General features: G+C 41.7%; 1 protein-coding gene across 1 annotated transcript; it reads left to right on the top strand.

The window, feature by feature from the left end:
• The first annotated feature begins 328 nt into the window (after window positions 1-328).
• Window positions 329-19,971, top strand: LRRC58 (leucine rich repeat containing 58). The gene is made up of 4 exons (XM_062208666.1): window positions 329-885; window positions 9,725-9,853; window positions 11,200-11,477; window positions 14,176-19,971. Exons 1-4 carry the CDS (start codon window positions 386-388, stop codon window positions 14,382-14,384), a joined length of 1,116 nt encoding a protein of 371 aa, XP_062064650.1. The 5' UTR covers window positions 329-385; the 3' UTR covers window positions 14,385-19,971.
• Window positions 19,972-24,006: the final 4,035 nt, after the last annotated feature.

The following is a 24,006-nucleotide window of genomic DNA, read 5'->3' as shown; positions in this document are numbered from 1 at the left end:
CGCGGACCCACAGGGCCAGATAACCAGTCTCCTGCGGCTGTTTACAGGGGCGGTCCTGGAGCCCGGGGGCAGGGCAGCAGCCTCCAGCCGCTATAAAGCCGAGCCGCCCAGGCCGGCCTCCAGCCAAGGGACAACGGAGCGCGCCCGGGGCGGCTCCCCCCGCGCCGCGCACCCCACGCCGCCCTCCCAGGCCGTCCGCGCCGCGCGCCACGTGAGGCGGAGCCCGCCCCCGAGCAGCGCGCGCACCGCGGCGCCTGGCGTCGCGTGACTCGGCCGGGGCGCGCGGGGTTAGCGGCCGCCCGCGCCACTTCCGACGCAGCCGTCGGTTCAGGTTCCGGGGCGCCGCGGCGCGCCAGGCCTGGGGATCGCGCGCGCGGCGGCCAGGATGGAGGAGGCCGGAGCGGGGGTGGCCACGAACGGGGAAGCAGAACTGAACTGGTCCCGCCTCAGCGTGTCTCTCGAGACGCTCGAGTCGGAGCTGGAGGCGCGGGGCGAGGAGCGGCGGGGCACGCGGGAGGCGCTGCTGCGGCTGCTGCTGCCCCACAACCGTCTGGTGTCGCTGCCGCGGGCGCTGGGCAGCGGCTTTCCGCACCTCCAGCTGCTGGACGTGAGCGGCAACGCGTTGACCGCGCTCGGGCCGGAGCTGCTGGCGCTGCGCGGCCTGCGCACGCTGCTGGCCAGGAACAACCGCCTCGGCGGGCCCGGTGCGCTGCCCAAGGGCCTGGCCCAGTCCCCGCTCCGCCACAGCCTCCAGGTGCTCAACCTCAGCGGCAACTGCTTCCAGGAGGTGCCCCCCTCGCTGCTGGAGCTGCGCGCGCTGCAGACCCTCAGCCTGGGCGGCAACCAGCTGCAGAGCATCCCTGCCGAGATCGAGAACTTGCGGAGGTGAGCTGGGGGCCCTGCCAGGGGCCGGGTGGGGGTGGGGCTAGGAAAGCCTGGGGCGGGGTCTGGGGCCCCCGTGACCCCGAGCCTGGGTGCCCTGCGTTTGTCATTAACTCTCCTAACAGGCTCTCTCTTTACCTTTTGGGTGGTGAGTCATGCCCTACCGGCCCAGCAGATTGCAGTAAAGGTATCCTAAGATTGCGTTTGCAACACCGTTTGCTTGTTGCTTTTGATCTAAGCAGATTTGCGAAGCGGTTTTTTTCTCTTCTTCCTTAGGTCTGGAGAGTGATCCGAACTGCTACTCCAGATGGTGTAAATCTTACTTGTTCAAAAGCCTCTCTACCTATAGGTCAAAGGACATGCCCCTTAGCATGACCTGACTTTCCATTGCATGGCCAATTCTCTCTTCCCTGTAGCAAGAGAAGCACTATTCGTTTGTGGAGCTCAGTGAGCCAGGCACGTTCCCAGCATATAGGGGAAGCTGCCCGCAGGCACCCAGTGGCATCTAGTGGGTACTAAATAAGTCTGTGTGGAATAGATGCATTGTCTCTGTGCATGTGCTGTTCTCTTTGCCTGGAATGAGTTTTTTTGCTTGGCAAACTCCTATTCATCCTTCAGAACCTGTCTCAAGGGTCACCTCCGTGATTTCCTCCTTTAATGCTCCCTGGACAACTATTAGTTATTCCCTAACGTGTGCTTCTGTACTTCATTCATCCCACCATTACATTTACCTTACTGAGTATTATTCCTTGTCTTTGGAGGCTGCCTGCCTCAACCTTACTGGATTTTTCAGTTAATGGAAGGAGGAGGTAGAGAAGCAAGATAAGAAAAGTCCCCGAAAGGTGCCCCAAGCAGGAGAGGGAAATCCAGAGTGAAAACAGAAGGGTCTTCTGCTTTTAAAACATTTTCGTATCCTTTATTGAATTTTCAGCAACAACAGGATCTTATCTCTGAATGAGGCCTCAGAGTTAAGTGTAATGAGAGGACCATTGGCCTGGGAATAAGAACTCTTGGTGTCCCAGCCTTGGGCAAATCACTTAACATAGCCTACCATGGCTTCCTAATCTGCAAATGAGGCATTTGGACAAGATGTCCTTTTGTTCACCTCTCAGCAGATGCTGACGGAGTTGCTGACATGTGTCGGGCACTGTCCCAGGTGCTAGGGATGTGGTGGTGGACATGGTTTTCCCCTCATGGAGCTAACAAACCAGCGGAGAAGAGGGACATTCAACAACTGACTATAAGCCTCATTATAATTACAATGGCTATAAGTTCTAAGTTCTAGGAAGACATATAAGATGTCTTGAAACAAAATATCAGGGAAACCTGACATATTTTGATCCTTGAACAAGTGACATTTGAATTAAGCTTTTGAAGGGAGGCTAAGAATAACTGGGGGTGGAAGGCATAGGGATCAGCCCTGTTGGAAGGAACAGCATATGTGAAAGCTCAGAGGCAAGAAGGAGAGTAGCCAAAAATCTGAAGGGTAGACATGGGACGTACTAGGAAGTGAGCAAGAGAGAAAGTGGTCAGTCAAGCCATGGTAGGTCCTGAGGGAGGTGGTGAAGTTTGGATTTTATTCCAAGTGCACATGGAAGAGTTCTAAGCACCCGTGTCTTGTTGCTATGCAAGACTGAAGTAGGATCCCTTACAGAAAGTATGTTTGGAAATAGGAGCATATATTTTAGAAATCTCATTCTCACAAATCATTGAAAGATTTCAAGGCCCTAGAACTTTCGACATTACTTGAGTTTTAAATAAGTCTCAAAGTGTAACTTTAATATTCTAGTTGTGTAATGTGGTTAGTGATACCCATCAATTGCAAAACAAGTCTTAGGGTACATAATTTCAAAATTGTGGACTTGCTTTTTTGTTTTAGAACTTTGGATCTTTCTCTGCCAAAGTCATAGCTACTTTTTGGAATCCTTTCTATCTGTATACTTTCTCTGCCCATTCCCATGGAGAGAAGACATTAAGTAGCAGCTGACCACTAGAGACCAGTTTCTGTTCTTGTGTCTCAGCAAGTTTAGACTGCTATACAAAATAATAAACTGGGTGATTTATAAACAACAGGAATTTATTCTTAACAGTTCTAGAGACTGGGAATTCCAAGATAGGAGTACTGGTAGGTTCCATGTCTAAGGAGGGCTTCTCCCTGTGTCCTCATATGACAGAGAGGAAGCAGGCTCTCAGGATTACTACAAAGACATGAATCTCATTCATGAGGGTCTAGCCTTGTAATCTCATTTAATACTAGGCACCTTCCAAAGACCCCACTTTGTAATACCACATTAAGGGGTAAAGTTTTGATTTGAATTTTGTGAGGATATATGTGTTGAGTCTATAACATTGGCCTAAGTACGTAGAAAGGACACTCTTCCCTTCTTCACTTCAATTGTCATTGTTCCCCTAATAAACTATTTTGCAAGTTGTTTATCAGATCCTTTATTGAAACAACTTTCAAGTTTGGTAAACTTTTTCCTCCAGTTAGTGTTCTTACTACCCTTTTTCTAGGATAGTTTCTGTGATTTAAACTCCAATCATTCTATTCTATTCTATTCTATTCTATTCTATTCTATTCTATTCTATTCATTTTCATCATTGAAAAATAGGAACTTCTGAATAACTGAGCGTTAGCTTATTCCATCTCAATAGGGTCAAAAAGCCTTGCCTAGGAACTTTTTTTCACCCAGTGCTTAAGCCCTTACATAGAGGAGAATTCATGCAGTCAGTTGATGCTTGCTACAAGGTAGTCTTTGAAAGAGGAAAGGTAATATATCAAAAGTAACATATCAAATTAAAGTTGTCTGCTTATTTTTTCTGAACATTGTTAAGTCTAAGAAGAGAAATGCAGTGTTGAAAAGTTTGTGCATAATCAGAAATGGGAAAAATCTATTAACAAAAAGAAGAACTTCAGATTCAAGTTGGCTTTGTCAGTCACCATAAATCAAGGAAGGTTATGAAAAATAGAAGAAATGTAACACCTAAAAGAATTAATAACTGAGAAAATATTATAACAGTTCATAAAGAACTTTTCAAAGTGTATTTCCTAACTTCAGAGAAGTAAAGGAAGGAAATTCATCAGTGAACCAAGAATAGGAAGTTTTAAAACTGACATTCATGAAAGGCTCAATTAGAATTCCTAGAAATGAGAAAACATACAGCAGTCTCCCCTTACCTGACATTTCATTTTCTTTGGTTTCCATTCCCTGTGATCAGCTGCAGTCTAAAAATAGTAAATGTAAAATGCCAGGAATAAGAACTATCTAGGATTGAAATTCTGTCATACTGAGTAGTATGATGAAATCTTGTGCCATCCTGCTCCAACCCATCAAGATGGGAATTGTCCAGTGTGTACCCTGGATACACCACCCATCAGTCTCTTAGTAGCCATGTTGGGATCAGACCAGCTGTCACACTATCCATGCTTGTGTTCAAGTAACTTATTTTATAATTACCTGAAAACACAGGAAGCAGTGATGCTGCCAATTCAAATAAGCCAAAGTGAAATCAGTGTTTCCTTTAGGAGAGAATGTGGAAGTTCTCAACTTAATGAAAGAAAAAATATTATTGCAAATAGCTGTGTAAGAACAAATCCATAAAACTGTGAAGAAGGAAAAAAATTTCTGCTAGTTTTGCTGACACACCTCAGATGCTGAAGTTATTGCCACAGTGCATGGTGAAAGCTTAGTAGTGGAAAAGGTATAAAATTACAGAGTTCAGTCCTATGTGCGGTTTCAGGCAAGACTGGGTATCTTGGAACATATCTCCTGCTGATAAGGGAGGAGCTACTGAGATGATGTTTTCACCAAAAGGGCTGATTGTTGGACTGAAGTCATCTGAAGAGTGAATTCATAAGCTGACAGCGCTTACCAAGGCGTCCTCCAGAATGCAGCACAAATGGATAACTTCAGAAGAGTTGAGACACGGAGGGTGCATTCTGACATTCAGACTGCTGAGAGCAATTCTAGAAAGAAAATAGAGACAATGAAATACAGTGTATGAAGTAAGTAATATTGGCTCAGATTTCCCACAATTGAAGAATGATTCTCTAGTCTGGTTATTTTGACAAATCATAGTACAGCTTTAGAATAGTAAAGCTAAGTAGAGAAAAATATGCTCAGCATTCCTAATGAGAAGTAAGCAGATTATTGCATCTACGAAGGAAGAGTTGTTCTATTAAGATCATGGAGTAGCTAAAGAAAAGTGACTGCCAACCTAGAATTTTATGTCCAACTAAACTATTACTCAGTAATAGCTGGGAAAGGGATAAAAAAAATAACAAAGACAAAGGACTCAAAGATGGACACTGATGACTGCTAGCTGAAAGAACCACTAAAGGGTATACTTCAAAGAAAATGAACTTTAAAAGAAATAGCAAGAAACAAAGGTGAACAAGTAAATGGGCAAAAACACATTGATAAGTCCGAATAGTTATCTACTAGAAGTTATTTCCGGTCAATAAATTGCTAGAAAATCAAGGTAGAACTGATTGTAAAGATGATATGAAGAGAAGGACAGAGTGGATCATGGGTATGTTTGAAAGTACAAGAACACTCAAGCAAAATTGATGTGGGTAGCTGCTAGCAAAATAGAAATGGCACGTACAGTTCAGAACAGTAGAAGGGATGCAGACATTTGGCCCCACTGTTAAGACACCCACATCCCATATTGGCGTGCTTGGGTCCCAGTTCCAGCTCTGGCTTGTAATTCCAGCTTCCTGCTGATGCAGACCCTGGAAGGCAGTAGTGATGACTCAAATAATTGAATTACTGCCACTCAAATGGGAGAGACATGGATTGAGTTCCTGACTCCCAGCTCTGGCCCAGCCCCAACCAACTCAAGCATTTGGCAAACAGGGACTTAAGTAGTTAAGCCATTACCTGCTGCCTCTCAGAATACACAGAAAGCTGCATCAGAAGCAGAGAAACCAGGACTCATACATACCCCCCAGTAAAGGATATGGGCATCCCAAGTGGCAGTCTAACTGCTGCACCAAACGCCACCTCCCAGTCCCAATATTTATCCTGTTAAATAGTAGAATTGGGATTGAGGGGAATAAATAGCAAAAATAAAACTGATAGACAGTATTGAAAATCAGAGGAAACATTTCAGGGAAAATGGCCTAATTTAAAGGAACAAAGGAATGCTTTATATGAATTAAAGAACAGTTAAGATGTTTTAGTAGTCATGGACTTGAATGTCTTTGCAATATAGCTTCTATTGAGTGGGAAGAGAGCAACAGTTGACGGAACTCTGAGGGAAGAAGAAAGACCATGATTATGGTAGGAGACTAACCAGCAACACAAGAAGGCAAAATAATAATAAGAGAAACTATAACAAAAATGAATTGCTCAGCTTACAAGCCTGATGCTAGTAGCTGTACATCCTTTTAATACATTTAAAACATGAACAAACACAGACCTTGTTTATGCCACAAAGGAACAAAGTTATGTAGAACATGTATTGACAACAGAACTCTCAACAAATTCATGAGAAAATGCTGAGTAACCCATAGAAAAATGGGCAAGTGATGTGAACAGGCAATTCTCTGAAGAAAACATGTAAAAAATGCTGACCTTCACTAATAACAATGAAAAACTGCATATTGAAAGAACAGAGTAAATGCTGTTGCTATATTATGGCACAGAGGATTTCTCCGCTTCCAATCCAGGTTTCTGCTAATGTGCAACCTGGGAGGCCACAGATGATGGCCCAATACTTGGGTCCATTCCACCCAGTTAGGAGACCTGGATGATGGAGTTCCTGGCTTCTGATTTTACCTGGTCCGGTCCCAGTTATTGTGGGTATTTGGGAAGTGAACCAGTGCATAGAAGATCTCTCCCTTTTCCCCTCCTTTATCACTCTGTATTTTAAATTATGTATCTATTTATATTTTTTAAAAAGAATGATACCACCAAGTACATAAAAAAAATTAAAGTGGGTGATAATAGCAAGTTTTGACAAAGTTACAGGTTTAAGGAATGCTCTTAAATGCTAACTGGGAGTTGTACATAGCTTCGGTTCTTCACAGCAACTTGGCTTTATCTACTAAAATTACATACTGTACTCCAGAGGCTGCCACTTCAGAGGGCGCTTCTGCTGAACCCTAGATTTTAAAGCTTTAAAGTTATCCCACGTAATTCTTACTGTGGGATTTTGGGTAACAGTTTAATAAATTTTTTTTTCACATGCAAAGATATTTTGAAAGTGATGGCTCTACTGAGTTAGCAGATTTAGCAGGAGGACCAAAGCAATATAGTCATGGAAAAGCTCTCTCTATATGTGTGTATACATTTTATTTATTTGTATGTGGTGTAAGAGCTGAGTCTACAACCCCCTGCTAAACTTTGGAGGGAGCTCTTCCTTCATCACCACAGACAAAAGCATTATATTTTGGTGTCATATGTGCTGTATCTAAAATGTTAACTTATTGTTGGCAAGCAGGGTAATTACCTGTATCTTTTTAAAAAAATTTTTTTTTTATTTGACAGTGTTAGTGACAGAGAGAGAGAGACACAGAGAAAGGTCTTCCTTCCGTTGGTTCACCCCCAAAATGGCCGCTATGGCCGGCATGCTGCGCTCATCCGAAGCCAGGAGCCAGGTGCTTCCTCCTGGTCTCCCAGACGGGTACAGGTGCCCAAGCACTTGGGCCATCCTCCACTGCCTTCCTGGGCCACAGCAGAGAGATGGACTGGAAGAGGAGCAACCAAGATTAGAACCCAGGTCCCAAAAGGGATGCTGGCGCTGCAGGCGGAGGTTTAACCAAGTGAGCCATGGCTCCGGTCCCCCTGTAACTTTTTTTAAAATGTTCTTGTTTGCATTTTTAAAAAATAATTTATTTATTTGAAAGGTAGAGTTACAGACAGGGAGAGACAGAGAGAAAGGTCTTCGATCCACTGGTTCACTCCGCAACTGGCCACAATGGCGAGAGCTGGGCCTATCTGAAGCCAGGAGCCAGGAGCTTCCTCCAGGTCTCCCATGTGGGTACAGAGAGCCAAGCTCTTGGGCCATCTTTTTCTGCTTTCCCAGGCCATAGCAGAGAGCTGGATCAGAAGAGGAGCAGCTGGGACTAGAACCAGCACCATATAGGATGTCAGCACTGTAGGTAGAGGCTTAGCCCACTATGCCACAGCATTGCCCCTCTTTGCCTTTTTTTTTTTTTTTTTTTTTTTAGATTTTTAAAATTTATTTGAAAGGCAATATTACAGAGAGAGAAGGAGAGATAGAGATCTTCTGTCCACTGATTCACTCCTCAAATGGCCACAATGACTAGGGCTGGGCCAGGCCAAAGCCAGGAGCCAGAATTTCCTTCCTGGTCTTCCCTATGGGTGCCAGGGCCCAAGGACTGGGCCATCTGCTGCTGCTCTCCTAAGCACATTATCAAGGAGCTGGATCAGAAATGGAGCAGTCGGGATTCAAACCGGCGCCTATATAGGATGCTGGCACTACAGACAGTGGCTTAACCTGCTGCACCACTGTGCCAGCGCCTACCTATAACTTTACTTCTACAGTAGTGGCCAGTGTCACATATGAGGGTGCTTCAGAAGTTTCATGAAAAATGGAATTAAAAGACAATGTATGTTTTCCTTGAACCTTTTGAAGATCTCTTATAATTTACTTAGACAGTCTCTGAAAAATGCCTTTACTAAGAGCAAAGAAGAAATATAGAGCTCCCAGACGTGGTTTTCCATTTCCTATCAGTGTATCGGAACCCAAGCATACCAGCATGGAATCCAGGATTCCTGTAATGTGTCCTCTCCAGCTTTGTACTGGATTCCTCAAGGATTGTCTGCTTCTCTTAAAAGGTGTATTCACTATCCATTAGAAGTTCTCTCCTCCAACCTGAAGTGTCCTCCCTCTTATTAACATGGGTTAAGGTCAAGACCCAACTGTCTTTTCCAAGCAGTATTTCTGTGACCTTTTCTTCCTTCTCTTCTTTTTTCGATTTCTGTATCATTTACTGATTCTTTCTCTTATTTTGGTAGTTTAGTCATGTGTATTGCTTATTTTTAGACTCTTTTTTTTTTTTAGGTTTTGTAATTTATTCAGTGAGAGAAATACCCAGGAAAGTGAGGGCTTTATTTAAGAGAAAGAGGAGTTTAGAAGCTTAAGTTGGGTCCATACCAAGAAGAGAACAGGCCAGGAGCCAGGTGTGAGAAATCCACTGGCCAGAACCTTGTGGTGCAAAGCGAGTTGTTAGAAGTAGCCACAGGTAGCATAGTGGGTGGGCAGGAAAGCAGAGAGAGATGGCCCAGAGGTGCAGGATGACAAGGGAGGGGCCCAGCCCACTCCACACCTTTTATGGGCTTCTAAAGGGAGAGTGGTTACAAAATCTAATCAGCAGGTGGGCGTACAACAGGTGGGGCATGGTTTTCCAGCTCATGAATCTAATTGATTTAATCCTGTCTGCGTGCCTATATCATCCCCCTCTCAGAAATTCCAGACCTTAATCTTAAGGAATGCTGAAGGGCGTAGAATCATCATATCTTCTATGGCTGCTTCCTGCTGATCAGGAGTGTCAGCTGTGCCTGTCCCGGGTCCGGAGGCCCTCCCTATCTCATCTAACTAATCCTTTTCACAAGCTGCAGTGCTCTCGGGCACCACCAATAGCTGCTGGACTCATTTTATGCTTAACACTGACGTTGGTGTGTCCTTCCTGCTTAGCTATAGAATAAGCTTCCTGAAGATTCCACTGTTTCTCTAGAGACTGGAAAAACCTAGTAAATCCTAAGCAAATGTTTGTTGAATGAATAGATGAAATGTGTTCATTGCAATAGAGACAGTCAACTATCTTGTCCAACTTTATTTATTCATTTTGGTTTTCATTTATTTTTTTCAGTTTAGAATGTTTATATCTTGGAGGAAACTTCATCAAAGAAATCCCACCTGAATTAGCAAATTTGCCTTCTCTGAATTACTTGGTATTATGTGACAACAAAATCCAAAGTGTGCCTCCTCAACTTTCACAGTGAGTAGTTTCAGACGATGTGCATTCACACAGACATCCATGGTTAGGAGTTATTATCCTGGATTCACTTGTTTTTTTTAAACATTTATTTTCTGAGAGGTGGAGTTGCAGAGAGAGGGAGAGACAGAAAGGTCTTCCATCCTCTGGTTCACTCCCCAAATGGCTGCAGCTACTGGAACTAGGCTGATCCAGAGTCAGGAGCTTCTTCCAGGTCTCCCACGTGGGTGGAAGCATCTTCCACTGCTTTCCCCAGCCATAGGCAGAGAGCTGGATAGGAAGAGGAGCAGCCAGGACACAAACTGGCACCAATATGGGATGCTGGTGCCATAGGTGGAGACTTAGCCTACCACGAAACAGTGCCGGCCCCTTCTGGATTTAATTTGTAAATGTAGAAAAGAGTTAGGTATTCTCAAGGTCAGTGATACATTATAATTACAATTCTGTGGTAAGCTGGGTTATTTATGTTTAATTTTACTTTCAAATGCCCTGATTCTTTCCTTGGAATATTTATTCAGCCTGTTTTCTATAACCCAAAAATAGAGTATCAGTTTGATGTAGATTTCCCTAGGTTTTGTGCAATTTTTCCTTTTTTTTTTTCAAAATATTTATTCATTTATTTGAAAGGTAGTGTTACAGAGGCAGAGGCAGAGAGAGAAAGAGTCTTGCATCTGCTGGTTCACTCCCCAAATGGCTGCAATGGCTGGATCTATGCCTGTCTGAAGCCAGGAGCCTGGAGCTTCTTTTAGGTCTCCCACATGGGTGCAGGGGCCCAAAGACTTGGGGCATCTTTCACTGCTTTCCCAGGCAATAGTAGAGAGCTGGATTGGAGTGGAACAGCCAGGACTCAAACCGGTACCTGTTTGGGATGCTGGCACTGCAGGTGGTGGCTTTACCCACTACGCCACAGTGCCAGTCCCAATTTTTTCTTATTTTATAATTAATCAGAAGCACTTTTGTCTTGAAGGAGGCTTTATAATGTGAAAAATGTTCATTCTTGTTATACCTGAAATCTTTGTTGTTTTTTAGTTCTCGGAATGATAAAGCATATCTCTCCAAAGTCTTTAAATTTGGCATTTACTTGTATATCAGCTAGCACATCAGAGTAGTGTCAGTATTCGAAATTCTTTAGGATTCCATGGGCTGCAGTCTTGCATGACATTTACAGATGTGTGCTCTGGTCTAGTTTAAGCGCCTTTTAAGTTTACTTTCATTGACCTTACTCTTCATTTCTTGGTCTTATGGGGAAATCAAGCTCTGTACATCCATGCATACACACACATACATATATATGAACTTAGCTCCCTTGTTGCTTACTGCCATTGATTTTTGAACTTTGTCCTTTCTAGGTTGCATTCACTTCGTTCCCTCAGTCTCCACAATAACTTGCTGACTTACCTGCCTCGAGAGATCCTCAACCTTATTCATTTGGAAGAACTGAGTTTACGAGGAAATCCATTGGTTGTCCGTTTTGTTAGAGATTTAACCTATGACCCTCCAACTCTCCTGGAACTAGCTGCACGGACCATTAAGATCCGAAATATTTCCTATACTCCCTATGATCTTCCTGGGAATCTTCTTAAATACTTGAGTTCAGCCAGCAACTGTCCAAACCCAAAGTGTGGAGGTAAGTTAAGTTAGTGTTCCTGTTTCCTACTCAAAGCTGTTTTAAAAATTTGATTATGTAAGTATTGCTTTCACTGAGTCTTCTTTCAGAGGAAGTGGCTCTGTTTCTGTTCCCTCATCCTTTAACCATTTTCCCCAAAAGTGACACATTTCAGCCTCTGTGGATTTCTTTTTTGAATTCTTGTCACAGTATTTTAGAATACATATACAAGAAAAATAGCCACATAGTCTCATCCTGTCCCAGAACTGTCACAGATAATAAAGGGAGATGGTAAAATGGGAGGAAACACAAAGGAAGCATAAACAGTCCTAATTATGTGAAAAGAATCTCTGAAATGTTGGCCATCCTTCACATTTATTTTAAGAACATTTTCTTAGACTCACCGTTCTGTGTATCAGACATAATAGGGTCCGATTTAAGATGAATGAGAGTGGGCTGAGTGGGTGCCAGTTTCAGGATATACTTTAGAACTTTATATTCTTTTAAATCCATTTTTCACAATATCTTGAGTTTGATGCATTTGGGGAGTGAAACAAGTTATATAATGTAAGGCAGAGTGAAAGAACTATCCCAAGGAGTTCAAAATGCTGTTGACTATCTGCAGAGGGAGAAAATGTATTTAATTGGATTTGAAAAAGATGAAAAGATTGTTGCAGTTTGGGATAGATTTTGAAAGGATCAGATTGACAAAGGAAGCTTCTCGGGGAGATGACAGAGTAGAGCTACAACATATGGTGCGGAATGTTGGACGGGTGATAATTTGGCTCAGATGTACAGTTAAGAAAGTAATGGGAGACAAGAGTGAGTAGATAAATTGAGTCCAGCTTGTACAGGGCCTGAAGTGCCAGGGTATATGGGTGAGATTGGTGCTGATAACGACTCATGTTATTTTGGTTTCTTCATAAAAGACTACTTTGAAAGGGAAAGACCAGTTTGGTAGGGATAGAGAAAGGTTTTGCTGTTGAAAGGTAAATGTACACACTGAGAAAATGCTGCGTAACAACGGTCAAAACCAGATGAGATGTTTCCTGAGTCTTGTCTCGTCTTGAAGCTGTTGTAAGGTTAGAAGCGAAGAAAATTATTAAGTAAAAGATAAAGACACTTACGGGTTAAAAAAGAAAACAAGGCGCTCCTCACCACCTGCTCTGGGAAGTGGAAGCTGGGGTGCGATGCCTGCACGGGAGTGTGCAGCGTTTCTCTGCAGTCCTCTCCTGAATGACTTTGACAGTGGCAGGAGAGCACCCGGATGGCGTCTACGCCAGACTCTCAGGACAGACAGTCTAAATCTAATCTCTGCTTTGAATTCATCCTTTCCTGGAAAAAGACCACTGTAAGAATTTTCCTCTCTCTCATAAATGGTTTCTTAATGATTTCTTTATTGTACTGATATATCTTAGGAACAAAAATGCTTTTTTTTAAAGACATATTTTATTTATTTGAGAGACAGAGTTACAGAGAGAGGTAGAGACAGAGAGAGGTCTTTCATCTGCTGGTTCACTCCCCAGATAGTCGCAACAGCTGGAGCTGCACCAATCCGAAGCCAGGAGCCAGGAGCCTCCTCCAGGTTTCCCACTTGGGCCATCTTCTACTGCTTTCCCAGGCCATAGCAGAGAGCTGGATTGGAAAGAGGAGCAGCCAAGACTAGAACCAGCGTCCATATGGGATGCCGGCGTTTCAGGCCAGGGCTTTAACCCATTGTACCACGGTGCTGGTCCCCAAAAATGCTTTAAAAGTTACCAGTTAATACCAGGATCAGAAAACTACGAGGTTAATTGAGAAGGATCGGTGGGTGCATTGGGGTTGGGGGAGAATAGAAATCGCTGTTTCTCCTCTGCTTGGACCAACTCGTTGTTTTGGTCTCTTGCGTGATAAACACACAGAAATTGGGAAACGTAGTTAGAATATAAAGGTGGAAATTCCTCTCCAGAGAGGTGACAGGACCCAGAGTTCTAGATGTAGGTATTTCAGAGATGTGCGGTATCTTCACAACCAGCTAGGACCAGGCACACAGCAGCTGCCTTTCCCTTAGCGGAGGGCCGCAGTTCAGGAATCAGGAGAGTTGAACACTAGTTTCTGTCTCCCTGACAGTATGTAATTATGTGAAAGTCAAGGGAGATGATGTGTGAAACAGCTTTGAAGCCTGTAGATTTAGAGCCTCAGGAAATTAAGAGGAATTTTGTTTGTTTCGAGTTTTCCTTCCCATTGTGTAAGAGCCGGAGAATTAAGAACCATCTCTTTTCTGCAGATTTTGTGTAGAATAATTCTTGCAATATTATTAAAAGTGTTTATGTTTTTGTTTTTGTTTTATTTTAGTTTCCTGACTGTAGGGTGGTATCAAAGGGGTGCCTTGGGGAAGAAGGGAAGGTACTTTAGGTATCCTATGATCTCTGTCAGCAGCCACTGCTCCCCACCCCCGTCACCCAGAGAACAGAAGCCAAGTAAACAGTGTGCTTTCTGTTCCAGCTCCCTTTAAGGTAAATCCCCCTGACCTTTTCTTTGCAGCCTTTTCTTTGTAGCAAAATTGCTACCCCACGATCTTCCAATTTTTGTGTACTCAGCTATGGAAACAACGGCTGCTTCTGCTTAAGATTCACAAGGGGGAACACTGTATATGACATTACTCCACAGTGACGGAGAAAGGGCCGGCAAACTGTGGCTCTTTGCTTTGTAATGATTACCTTGCATTCCTTCTCTCTAGGAGTCTACTTTGACTGCTGTGTCAGACAAATTAAGTTTGTGGACTTCTGCGGGAAATACCGCCTCCCACTGATGCACTACTTGTGTTCGCCAGAATGCTCTTCCCCTTGCAGTTCTGCCTCTCACAGCTCCACGTCCCAGAGCGAGTCCGACTCAGAGGATGAAGCTGGCGTCGCTGCACACAGGATGCAGAAGGTTCTTCTTGGCTGAAAGGAGAGCAGCGTGGTGTGAGACACGGGACACTGACTAAAGGCGGGTAGAAAAAACTGGAGCTTCAAGTCCACTGGAACCCTTTCCTTCATCTTGAGTGTCTGTGACAGAGGTGGGCATGTTGTAAGAGAGTCTGGGTTTCGTCTGCATATTCAGCAGGAACAAGTCTATTCCATGGATGGATTCTCGGGATGTAATTCACTGTGAATGGCAGTTCCAAATTTGGCTGGTTACAGTTTTGACTCGAGTTTTGAATGACTCAGAGCAGAATGGTACATTCTGGAGAGCATTGCTAACCTAAGCCATGAATTCTATAAATTGTTGCAGTAGAGATGAAGAAATTATCGCCTATTAGAGATCCCTGGGGTTTAGGTTGAACACCATACCACAAACAGGATTCACCCTCTTATTTTGCCCATAGGTATAGAGTACAGAGCTATTCAGATAAGCTCAGAGGTAGTTACATAGGACTGAAATCTTTCTGACCAACCAACTCGTGAAGTAAGGAATAGAACTTCTAAATGGGCTGTTAAAATTCTTCAGTGCTTCTCTGTTGTTCTGTGTGATTGTTACTAGTCTTATGTAATTCAGCAGTGACTTTTATAGTGCCTTAATCCCAGCAAGAGTATTAGCAGTTTCTTCAAGAAATAATGCCAGAGCAACATGTATCCTGACATACTATGCAAGACACTGTACAATATGCTTTAACAGAATACGTAAACTGTGTTTAGCAGCTAAGCTCATAGCCAGCTTAACTTCATTTTTGTTTGTTTAAGCTTGCAGTGCCCCCTTTTAAGCATTCTACTTTTGCATTTAATGGAAAGCCACAGCCTTGGAAATGTGTTCATTGTAATATAGAAGATTTTGACAGAAAAATTTAGAAGAGATGTGAGCTAGGAAAACTGCTTTATGTATTGCTAAATAAGTGGGGAAAAGATTTAACAGTCAAATATTACTCCTTTGTCTGTGTCACGTACTGAACTATAGCTATCTTTAAAAGAAAAACTAATACATCTTGAAAAATAAGACAAGCCAAATACATTTGGGAGCAGAAGCTGTTTTGTTTTTAGACACAGTAGAAGAGTTTCCAAAACTAGCTTAGTCATGGAATATGTTTTGAAAATAAAGTACTTGTAAAACAGAAAAAATATATTAAATATATCATACCCTTAAAGTATAGCAGAAAAATAGTTCTACAGATTAGTTTTAGAAATTAAAGGTTTACTAACTAGTTTAATACTCAGTAAAATTGTATAATAGTATAACTACAAGTTGGAATTATAAAATATACAAGCTTTCTAGTAGTCATTAAGTAGCCAGCTTGCAATAACATGATGGTTGTTGGTAAGTGTTAAATACACAGGTCAGATGTGCACCAGAACATCAGATGATCTCTTTTCGGATGACTATGCACATCATTTCTTAAAAGCAGATTGTTGTATAATAATGATATATACTTAGGTTGTATTCACACATGTTATTTTTTAGAAGAACATAATAGTGTAGGGTTTAATAGTGTCAGGGTTTATGTGTTTATTTGTATGTTAATTCATGAAACATCATGAAAGTTTCATGAACTGCGGTTATGAAACGCTGCTATAGTGAATCCCTTCACCTTTACCCTGTTACAGTGTAGGAAGAATCTTTTTTCCTGTTGATTTAGAATTTTTTTAAATATGTCTATAAGAAGTCTAAACTGTTTCTAGTGCCTAGCAAAGTAGTTCATGAAAGTAAGTCTTTGCTTACTTCTTCCCCATGTGAGCTGCAACAACCTGCACACTGCAAAATTTATGAAAAGTAAAGATGACTTAGGCATGCTTAAGTGGTAAACCTAAATTTTTTGTAAGTGACTTAAAGATATTGTATTACATTTTCATAAAACATGAATGTATTTGTAGTAAAATACTCAAATTGAAGACCAAATTTTTCTGACTTAATTGCCTCTACTAATTGCTTTTCAGTTCATACCAGCTTGGACTAAGTAGCAGCTTAAATAATGTTCAAAGAGTTGATCAATGTAAAATAAATGAGTAGATATGTAAATGCAGCACTTACATGCCCTTCCCAGCTTCCTAGAAAGAGGGATTACTTAATCTTTTACAGATGAAAGTAAGCCTGCCAGAAACAGTTTCTAGTCTTTGCCATTATAATTTAGATATATATCATAGTGTTCTCTCAACAAAATATTTGTTGTTTTTTAATATGTCTAGTTGAAAAATCTATGATCAGTGTGTACCTACCAATCTAAGTTTTAGTGAAATTTACATTGTACTTTAATTTTATCTTTTTAAAATCTTTGGTCTTTTACAAGAGCTGCTAATAATTTCTAAGGTTTTTTGTTTCTTTACTGTCTTTTTTCATAATTGATGATTATAGGAATTAATGAGAAGATGAGAATCAAGGGTCCAGATCTTTTAAACTAGATGATCAGCTGCCAAGTCAGCTAGCTATGTGTTTAAAATGATAGACTATCTTTTTAGTTGCTTAGTCACATTTGTGTTTAACCATAATTAATAAACTTTCATTTTTTTAACAAATTCACAAAATCAGCAGTCTAATTTTCAAAATGAAAAAAGGTTTTGATGTGGCTGCAGTTGGACAATTGATGCCCAAAGTTTCTGTGGCTGAAATTACTTAAAGATTAATGTACTTAGAATGGTAATATTTGAAATTCAAATAGATATATTATACATTCTTAGTAATCTTTATTCCTGGCTTCTAGTTCTGTCAGCATTATCAGAATGATTTGGACAGATAACCCTAAGATTTTAGGAAATAGGAAGATTAGCTAGTGTGTTGTTTTGATTCCATGGTGCTGAGAATTGGCTGATGCAATAAGCAGCTGTCAGAGTTCTCAGTCTTCCCTGCATCTGAGTGGTAGTGATAAAACCAAAAATATTATTTTACTGAAGGTGTCTTATTCCAGAATTCTTGCTATTTAGAACTTTAAATTGTCCAACAATTAAAGCAAACACTTGCATTGTAAACCGTGCCTTAACCTTGAGAGATTTTGTGTTGATGTAAAGGAAAACGAAAGGTCATCCACAGTGGTCCAGTGTAAGCAGCAGACCTGTGCAGCCAGACTTTGTTAAATGGCAAGTGCGAACAAAAGATGAGTAGGAAAAGGCTGATCGTTAGAGTAGTCGATGAAATAGGTTTTTAAAAACAACAAAAAGGAATAGAAGAATCCCCAGATACCCAGACCTGTTCCTGAGCCAACCTTGAAGTAACAGTGAAATGTTTTACAATTAAGTTTCTAGCTGGCTGATTGATTGCCATCCAAAAGCCTGTCACTAAATTTTATCTGGAGACAAATTTATGTGGAGATAGTCCACATCTCTCTGTAGTGAAGAGCCAGCAGATAATAGGATTTTCATGCAGCCAACCTTGGTCTTCCCAAAGGGAGAAAGGAATACCTCATATACCTGGAATTTGCGGTCCAGCAAGTAGACTTGGTTAATGTTCACCTGTTGCTGTGTAAAAAAGAAAAAAAAGATACACTAAACAAATGATGCAAATAAAGTTTATCTTTTAAAGCATTTTAGTAGTAGCTATTAATATAAAAACTGATGGTTATTATTCCTAAATCTTCATAAGACTCCTTGTAGAAAAAACTTTAGTGTGTGTACATAAAACGTTAAGTTGCATTTAGTTAAAAATACTAATTTTTACCTGAACGATCCCCCATCTTCCCATCTAAAAGTCACGATTTTATTATGTCATTATAAATACTAGTCTGCATTTAGCCCAAATAATGAGCTTTTAAGTTGTGCTGGGCATTTAACAATGGTAAAGGCTATTATGTAGGTTTTTAGCCCCATAACCTGTAATACATAGTTCTAATTCCATCTGTATTGAAAAAGTGTTCTTGACCTTCATTATTCCTATATTAAACACTATAACCTGTATAAACATGAGTTTAATAGTATGCAATTTTGTATTTTCATTATAATCATGATTAAAATAACGTTGTCTTTAGTTGTGGTCAGAATCTACGTGCCTTAAATCCTCTGCTCTAGACCCAGAGTTTGTGGAACTGTTTCACTGAGTAACTTGTTTGTGCCTCATGGCCTTATACATTTGACTTGAGGGATACTGTGATCCTGAGAGATCATTTTCCCTAAAATCGGGGCCTCGTGTGTTGGAGTCAAAGACATCCCACTGGAGGGGGAATCTATCAAGTGTATTGTCAGAGGAGGTCAAAACCATAAGGATCAGGGTACCCTGAAATGAAATCAGTGAAAAGACATATTCTCTTATAAATTAGTCTATTTTAAAAATTTATATGATGCCATCAAAGGATGACAACAGTTCCTGACGAACTTCATATTTATAGTATCATGTGAGGATACTAGGGAGGCCCAGTATATTTTGTAATATAAGCTGAAAGGCAGCTATGTTTTAGTATTTGTCCATGTAAATATCTCCATTTGTTTTCTGTTTCGCCTTGGTCTATATTTGCTAAGATTTAATGTAAACAATAATCCACTGACAACCATTACACATTATTGAACACTCACAGGGTAATACTGATTTGGGTGCTACTAGACTTTTACCTAGCATTGGTCAGTCTCAGTCTTATAAGGGACAGTATTCAATCTAGTAAATATTAAAATCTGTTAGTTTAATGAAGGTTATTTATGTACTGTCTTACCAAAAGCCATGGCGAAGAGACCATCTGCATTCATTAGAACTTAACTTTGTTCCTTTGGCTGTGAATAATTTGGATAAAAATGTCTTATTCTGAATTCCAGCTATTGGAAGAAAGGATAAAATTCACGTTGCTGTTGCTAATATTGCAAACACATTATTAAATACATTAATTCTGTCTACAACTGTTGTTTAAGAGACTCCTTTTACTAAGTTATCTGGTTAACATTGATGTGTTGTGAGAAAGATATTAACCTCAATGGTCACACTACAGCATGTTCCTATAGCTGAGGTTTGTTGCATTCCTGAGCCCACTTTGTATTCATGAAAAACAAAAACATGATGGTGGAAAATTTTAGAATAACGAATAAATAGGGTTTGGGACTTCAAAGAATCAAAAAAGAATTCTGAAAATATATTAACACTTACTTTGGTCAGATTACTTTTTATGATCTGATTTCTTCATTTTCTGTATTTGAGATCTTATGAATTTAAATCTGTACACATGGATAATTAAAAATGGCAAGAAATGTAATTGAGCATGATTCAGAAATAAAGTTTTATTTTCAGGATACGATAGCTTATTGTACCAAATTGATATATTGTAATAGTAAATGCTCAAAAAAGAATAAGCTACTTCAATTCTAGTACCTCCTTTCCCTATACTCTTTCCCTGGACTTGGAGAAGAATGTGATCTTATATTTAACTAACAATATGTATGAATTATGCCTTTTCAAACATTGTGCCTTATTAAAAGTGTTTTCTTGAAAACCAATTTTATATTTTGGAAAAATAACAGTATTTTAATATTAATTGACAAGCATTTCCTTTTAAAGAAATCTAAAATCCTTATAATGTTTGTATTTACCTGATTACTTGTTATATCATTGCTTATCTGTTTATTGAATTTATTCAATACAAGAATTTGTACATTAAGCATGTATTAGCGTTTACTCTCTGTGCTAGATGCAAGGGATAAAAGATGAGGTAGACTAGACCCCTCTCTGCTAGTGCTCCTGTATATACAGTCTCCACACAATAAGGGGTGCCTACTGTAGTAAGTTGGTGAGGTCATCTTGCCAAGGCCAGTTACTTCATGCTTGTAATCGAGAATCCTGCAGTCTTAATCCGGAGTAATACAGTATTAACTGAGCACAGTGATGCTAAGACACTTCACACTGTCATTCTCTACTGCCATTTGGTGACCTTAGGACACTTGACATCTTTCTGGTTTCCAGAGTATGTGGTTGGTTATGAGTTGGAGTAAATGGGTTGGGTATGAAGGATATATTCTTTGAAAAATAGCTCAAGTTTCAAATTTGCTGAGAAAAAGCTCAGGATTTCCCAAGTTAGTATATAAGAAGACTTCTTAGTGAAGATAGGACCAGAAAATTGAGGAGCAAGAGGAACAATAGAGCATAGCTGATCTCTTTTCATTTTCAAAGGATAAAACTACTCCAGCCCACACAATTTTCTTTAGAATTAGTGTTACAAGGAAATTTTATTCAGTGATTTGCCCATCTCACTGCAGATATCAAATAGAAGGTTGGAACGTTTTACAGGATGTCTGAGATTAGGGCATGCCCCATCCATCACACTGGTCACTACCAGCTTCGTGAATAATTCATCAGCATTCACTAGAATGTTAGAAGAATCCTTTGAAGTCTAAAATTGATGCACATGTTTGAGAAATGGAAAAAATTCAAAAACAAGCTTGGCCAAGACTCCAGATGACTGAATCTTTAACCCAGGCCGCTGGATTCTCACTTCAACGTTGTTTCCATTATAGAATGCTGCTTCCCTTATATAAGTAATGACAGGAAATAAATGAGAGCATCAATAATCTTATTGTGGCCTGCGCCGTGGCTCAATAGGCTAATCCTCCGCCTGCAGCACACTGGGTTCTAGTCCTGGTCAGGGCGCCAGATTCTGTCCCGGTTGCCCCTCTTCCAGGTCAGCTCTCTGCTGTGGCCCAGGAGTGCAGTGGAGGATGGCCCAAGTCCTTGGGCCCTGCACCCACATGGGAGACCAGGAGAAGCACCTGGCTCCTGGCTTCGGATCAGCATGATGCGCTGGCTGCAGCGCACCGGCTGCGGCGGCCATTGAAGGGTGAACCAAAGGAAAAGGAAGACCTTTCTCTCTGTCTCTCTCTCACTGTCCACTCTGCCTGTAAAAATAAATAAATAAATAAATAAATAAATAAATAAATAAATAAGAATCTTACTGTATAGTTTTTATGTAGTTGTTAAGTGGTATATTGAGCCTACCAGCATTGAGGTGATGCTGGCTGCACTATATCTTAGTGTGCTCAGAGTTTAAGATCAGGTGGGAGGCCTTGGGTAAGAACAGATATCTGGGTAACTCTACAAAGAACACTGAAGAGCCCACCTTTTTAATTTTCATGACACTATTGAGGAAGTACTAGATTTGGTAAAGCTTGTTAGTATGGCTAGTCAAAGCCTTCCCCTTTCTCCTTAGAGTTTGAAATCAGTCAGGAAATTGTCATGGATCTGAGAAGTCTAAATGTCAGCTTTATCATCAGGATTTAGCTTTATTCCTCCATTAAATTGACTGTAACCAACCACAACCACAGATGCTTCCTACATACCATTCTCCCAAGGCACACAGAACACAGCACTTTGGGTGAGTAAATGCAAAGGAGAATAGGTCAAATCTTAAATCCCTTAGTGATGGCCAGTAGGGAAACCTGGACCAATTATCTTTAGACCCTGGCCATGCAGGCAGACCACAGCAGAAGAAAGCTCCTCTGGGCAGCTGTCCTCAACCCTGGCTACTCATCAGAATCACCAGGGTGGGCATTGTAGCACAACAGTTAAGACACCACTTGGGATACCTGCATCCCATATCAGTGAGTTTGAGTCCTGGCTCCACTTCCGATCCAGCTTTCTGCTAGTGCACACCCCGGGAGGCAACAGCTGATAGTTCCAGGACTTGGGTTCCTGCCACCCCCACAGGGGACTGGGATGAAGCTCTGGGTTCCTGGCCCAGCCCTGGTTGTTGCGGGCATTTGGGGAGTAAACAAGCAGATGGAAGATTGTCTTTATCTCCGTGTTGATCCGCTTTAAAATATATTTTAAGGCTGGCGCCGCGGCTCACTAGGCTAATCCTCCGCCTGCGGCGCCGGCACACTGGGTTCTAGTCCCAGTTGGGGCGCCGGATTCTGTCCCGGTTTCTCCTCTTCCAGTCCAGTTCTCTGCTGTGGCCCGGGAGTGCAGTGGAGGATGGCCCAAGTGCTTGGGCCCTGCACCCACATGGGAGACCAGGAGAGGAACCTAGCTCCTGGCTTCGGATCAGCGCGATGTGCCGGCTGCGGTGGCCATTGGAGGGTGAACCAAAGGAAAAGGAAGACCTTTCTCCCTGTCTCTCTCTCTCTCCCTGTCCCCACTCTGCCTGTCTATATATATATATATATATATATATATATATATATATATTTTAATAATCACTTAGGTAGCTTACAAAATATGCAGATGCAGGGGCCTTATCCCCTGACAAATGATCTTGAAAGATGAATTCCAGGCCGGCACTGTGGCTCACTTGGCTAATCCTCTGCCTGTGGCGCCATCACCCCAGGTTCTAGTCCTGGTTGAGGCGCTGGATTCTGTCGGGGTTGCTCCTCTTCCAGTCCAGCTCTCTGCTGTGGCAGTGGAGGATGGCCCAGGTGCTTGGGCCCTGCACCTGCATGGGAGACCAGGAGGAAGCGCCTGGCTCCTGGCTTTGGATTGGCGCAGCGCGCCGGCCGTAGCAGCCATTTGGGGGGGTGACCCAACGGAAAAGGAAGACCTTTCTCTCTGTCTCTCTCTCTCTCACTGTCTAACTCTGCCTGTCAAAAAAAAAAAAAAAAAAAAAAAAAAAAAAAAAAGATGGATTCCAGGTTTCCATAGTTATAGGAGCTCCTTTAGGTGACTCAGTTGCCCAGTGAGGGTGATCATGCTTTAATAAAAGTTCCCTTAAGGTAGCCTAAGGTTGGTGGAGTAAGATTTTTTCAACAGGTGAGTACATGGGACCTAAGTTATGAAGTAACTTGTCCAAGTTATCTTAGATACATAGTCACAGATCTGGGGCTAGAATCTACTTATCTTAAAAAAAATGTTGTTAATTGCATGCCTACTTTAGTACAGGCACTGATTGCTAATCTAGTGTTTTTTGCTTCTCCCTTCAATCGCTGCTGCTTCTTCTTTTTTTTTTTTTTAAATGAAAGTGTTTTGCAGGCATAAAATGGTATATTCAAGAGGGTTGGCCAGAGTGGAATCAACTGCAACTAAGGCAGAATGCTGAGTTGAAAGCAAATAGATGAGCTTAGCCAGAAACATTTGTGAAAACATGGTTTGGTCAAGCATTTCAAGTTACAGCCACGAGGCAGGAGCCATCATTTCACGCACGAGGAAGACCTTGCCAAGACATGCGCTGGTCCTTTTGACTTCAGAGGAACACGTGACTGACATCTTAAACAACAGTGATAAATAGTACAGCATTCCCAGGAAAGGTTAAAACGTAGACGTCTGACAAGGAGATGACACTAGCTAATCCATAAACAGATCCCAAAGATAGGAAACAGCAAAGTACAACTAAAGTATACACTCTGATTTGTATGTTTGGAATTTTTTGAAGGTTAATATAGTGTTAATTATTCAGAGCAGAACAGGAATGACCTAGGCCCAGGAACGACAAGGTCAGCAACTTTTAATGAGTCTTGGGTGGTCAAACTCTAGTCAGAATTTATGTATTCCGGGGGCCAGCGCTGTGACGCAGCAGGTTAACACCCTGGCCTGAAGCACTGAAATCCCATATGGGCGCTGGTTCTAGTCCTGGCTGCTCCAGTTCTGGTCCAGCTCTCTGCTGTGGCCTGGGAAGGCAGTGGAAAATGGCCCAAGTGCTTGGGCCCCTGCACCCACAAGAGAGACCCGGAAGAAGCTCCTGGCTCCTGGCTTCAGATCGGCGCAGTTCTGG

Source organism: Lepus europaeus, chromosome 2, assembly GCF_033115175.1.
Source record: "Lepus europaeus isolate LE1 chromosome 2, mLepTim1.pri, whole genome shotgun sequence".
Lineage (NCBI taxonomy): Eukaryota > Metazoa > Chordata > Mammalia > Lagomorpha > Leporidae > Lepus > Lepus europaeus.
The sequence above is the reverse complement of the archived record's forward strand: the minus strand, read 5'-3'. Positions and strand labels throughout refer to the sequence as shown.